The sequence below is a fragment of the Clinocottus analis genome, unplaced genomic scaffold (genome assembly GCF_023055335.1).
Source record: "Clinocottus analis isolate CAN_PGR_092001 unplaced genomic scaffold, fCliAna1.0.p SCAF_46, whole genome shotgun sequence".
In the NCBI taxonomy this organism is placed as follows: domain Eukaryota; kingdom Metazoa; phylum Chordata; class Actinopteri; order Perciformes; family Cottidae; genus Clinocottus; species Clinocottus analis.
Window position 1 is genome coordinate 171,481 of NW_027176203.1, and position 3,846 is coordinate 175,326.

Consider the following 3,846-nt stretch of genomic DNA (forward strand, 5'->3'; position numbering starts at 1 on the left):
ATGTTTTGTCTTCACAAGAGGGAGCTGATGGAGCTGAAGGAGGTGAGGACGCATGAGGAGAAGGGTGGTGTTCAGGAGATGCGACACTGAAGAATAATGAATATTAATAATAATATGGACATAAAAACACTGAAGGTTTTAGAGAAGATGCTCCACTGCCGCCATCATCTCTACCAGGAGGAACAAGTCTGTCCTCCAGCAGCAGGTGGCGCAACATGACAGAGAGAGAGAGAGAGGGAGAGAGAGAGAGAGAGAGAGAGAGAGAGAGAGAGAGAGAGAGAGAGAGAGAGAGAGAGAGAGAGAGAGAGAGTCTGCTCTCCAGTAACGCACCTCATCTCTCCAGCTATGCACCTGCCGCCTCCCTTTACCGCCCTGCTCCTCCTCCTCTCCATCTCCTCTTCCTCCTCCTCTTCCTCCCCGGCGGTCGGACAGCGCAGGTCGAGCGCACTGAGCGGGAGTACGCGAGCAGGCGGCCGGCATGCACCTGGAGAGACACCGCCCCCTCAGCCGTCCGAGGGCGCAGCCGGAGCCGCAGCAGCAGCAGCAGCAGCAGCAGCAGCATTAGCAGCAGCAGCAGCAGCATAATTAGCAGCAGCAGCAGCAGCATGTGGACTGACGCTCTGAGCGGCGGCGCAGCAGCACCTGGAGCCGCAGCAGCACCTGGAGCCGCAGCGTGGGCTTGGGGGAGAGGCGCAGCGGCGATGTGATGCCGCGGGCATAGGAAGGGAGGGAGGGGGGTCCAGCAGCGACTTGGATCGGAGTTGGGTGAATTTCTCTTTCTTTTGGGAGAGTGGGGGTTTGGTTTGGTGTCTCGTTCACGAAACACACTACTTGTCCTCTTCGGAGTGAGATGGAGAGAGGCGCGCAGCAGCTGGAGCGTCCGCAGGAGGACGTCTCCACCGTGCCCGACGAGGAGCTGCTGAAGCGGGGCAGAGAGGAGCTGCTGCGGCGGCTGCGGAGGGCGGAGGCGGGGAAGAGGAGCGCCATCATGGAGCACGGCAATCTGATGCGGGAGGTGAACCGGAGACTCCAGCAGCACCTGGACGAGATCCGGAGTCTAAAGGTGAGACGGTCACGCGCACGCGCTCGTGGACGCGGACAGGACCAGGAAGAGGACGTGCGAGCTGTGTGGCTCATTAGAAATGATTCAGGTTAAACACCATGAAACCTGTTGCACGGAGATGTTGCTGTCATTGCTGTAGATGACGAGTTATTCCTGGAGGCGCGCGCACACGCGCACACGCGCACACACGCACATCATGAAAATAATCACCAGTTGCAGCCAGATTTCATTATTTATTAATCTGAACTTAATCACTGGCGATACATTGTCAGCAAACCAAGAGACCAAATCTGACATTTTCAAATGTTTTTCAACGAGAAAAAGCCGCAAGAAGACTGAGGAGAGAAGAATGATCAGAATAGTTGCACATTATTTTTCTTTTGTCATTACAGCTCAGAATCACAAACACACAGACAGCAATGCATGACGGGAAGCTCTCATCAAATGATCAGTCCCAGCAGGAGTGCGCATGTAATCCCTCACTGTGTTTGTGTGTGTGTAAACCAGGACGTGAACCAGAAGCTGCAGGAGGACAACCAGGAGCTCAGGGACCTCTGCTGCTTCCTGGACGACGACCGGCAGAAGGGGAAGCGGGTGTCGCGGGAGTGGCAGCGCCTCGGCCGCTACAGCGCCGGCCTGATGAGGAAGGAGGTGACCATCTACCTGCAGAAGCTGAAGGAGCTGGAGCAGCGGCAGGTGGAGGTTGTCCGGGAAAACCTGGAGCTCAAGGAGGTGTGCCTCATGCTGGAGGAGGAGAGGGCGGCGGCCGTGGCGGGAGGAGGGCCCGGGGGCCCCGGACGCAGGAGCTCCATCGACAGTCAGGGCAGCCTGTCCCAGCTTGGCGGCGGGGTCCAAGCGCCCGGACTGCTGCGAGACGTCGGCGACGGGAGCAGCAGCTCCAGCGCAGGGAGCAGCGACGGCCCGGACAACCCCCGCCCGAAACCCCCTCCGCCGGGCTCCAAGCGCACCCGCAAACCGGAAGAAAACCTGTGCGAATCCTCGGGCAGGAGGCACAGCTCCACTCCAGAGTACCACACCTTTCCTCAGGCCTGCCGGCCCCGCGGCGGCTCCCTCACCAACCTGGACCCTCTCGGCTGTCGGGGACGTGGCCCCGAGAAACACAGCAGGCCCCCCACCAGGCTACCGAGCGACTCCCACGCCCAACCCTGCGGCTCCGACCCGCTAGCCCACAAACAGCTATCGATGTCGGGCCAGGCGTCACCGGGCGGCAGGAAGAGCTCGGCCAAGTCCAGCCCGGAGCTGAGTCAGAGACACCGGTCGGTCGATGTCGCGGGCTGCGGGGGTCCCGAGGCCAAGCTGGCAGCGACGGGGACGCCCGAGCACCTGAGGAAAGGGCAGGTGATCGTGGGAAGTCCAGAGTCTATAAGGCACCTCCACCACTATCAGCACAGTCCGGGGGCGGAGCACGGCAAGGGGCGGTATGGCAGTGGCTCCCCCGGCCGGGACGGGGCCCAGAGGAGGACGCTGGGAGAGGAGAAGGCCCCCCACCACCAGAGTCTGTACCACGGTAGGCAGAGGGTGATTCTGTTTCTTCTGTTTCAACGTAGCACTCATCCATGCCCCATGAAGAAGAACCTTATCCAAGTTACAGAACGTTATACCAGAAGGATTGTGTATATGTCGCCCTAATATTGTATATAGATATTGGGGCGACTCCTCTGGTTGTATAGAAGTCTATGCTTCATGTGTTAAAGCTGCATTCTCTCTCCTGACCACCAGGGGGCGACTCCTCTGGTTGTATAGAAGTCTATGTTTCATGTGTTAAAGCTGCATTCTCTCTCCTGACCACCAGGGAGCGACTCCTCTGGTTGTATAGAAGTCTATGTTTCATGTGTTAAAGCTGCATTCTCTCTCCTGACCACCAGGGGGCGACTCCTCTGGTTGTATAGAAGTCTATGCTTCATGTGTTAAAGCTGCATTCTCTCTCCTGACCACCAGGGGGCGACTCCTCTGGTGTGTGTGTGTGGGTGTGCGCACACACCCACACACACACACATACACACACACCCCCCCCCCCCCACCACCCACCCACCCCCCCACACCCCCCCCCCCCCCACACACACACACACCCACCCACACACACACACCCCCACACACACCCCCCCCCCCCCCCACACACACACACACACATACACCCCCCCCACCCCCCCCCCCCCACCCCCCCCCCACACACACACACCCCCACCCCCACCCCCCCACCCACACCCCCCCACACACACACACACACACACACACACACACACACATACACCCCCCCCCCCCCCACCCACACACACACACACACACACACACACACACACACACACACACACACACACACACACACACACACACACACACACACACACCCCCCGGCAGCCAGACGTGTGGACAGAGCAGAGGAAGTGAGCGTCTCACACGTCCTGCTTCCATTTCTCTGTGTTCAGCTGTCCCGTCTCTCCCGTAAAGGACTTCCTCTAAAGGACACGTCTCCGCCCACAGCGGAGTTCACACTCGTGAAATGGACCCAAACGGTGTGTTCCTTGAAAAAAAAAATAATTCATAACATTATTAATTATAATAATATAAAAATATATATACAAATTGTCAACATATGTGTTTTTAAACTATGGAATATACCCAGTAAAATTTGTAAAGTAGGATATCTGTGCAAAATATATGCTTTCCCTCCTTATCCTCTCCGCCCGTGCACGTCTCTGCTGCCTCGTGCACGTCTCTGCTGCCCCGTGCACGTCTCTGCTGCCCCGTGCACGTCTCTGCTG

At 58.0% G+C, this 3,846-nt stretch overlaps 1 protein-coding gene across 2 annotated transcripts in view; it reads left to right on the forward strand.

Moving 5' to 3' along the window:
• Positions 1 to 749: 749 nt before the first annotated feature.
• Positions 750 to 3,846, forward strand: part of LOC137801932 (coiled-coil domain-containing protein 85A-like) — a 23,170-nt gene continuing 20,073 nt past the window's right edge. The window contains exons 1-3 of one of the 2 annotated variants that reach the window (XM_068599382.1): positions 750 to 1,063; positions 1,571 to 2,591; positions 3,511 to 3,594. In XM_068599382.1, the coding sequence (XP_068455483.1) occupies positions 851 to 1,063; positions 1,571 to 2,591; positions 3,511 to 3,530 (1,254 nt within the window). In that variant the 5' untranslated portion in view covers positions 750 to 850 and the 3' untranslated portion in view covers positions 3,531 to 3,594. Of the gene's footprint in view, positions 1,064 to 1,570; positions 2,592 to 3,510; positions 3,595 to 3,846 lie in introns of those variants that run through there. The other variant, XM_068599380.1, reaches the window with a different exon arrangement.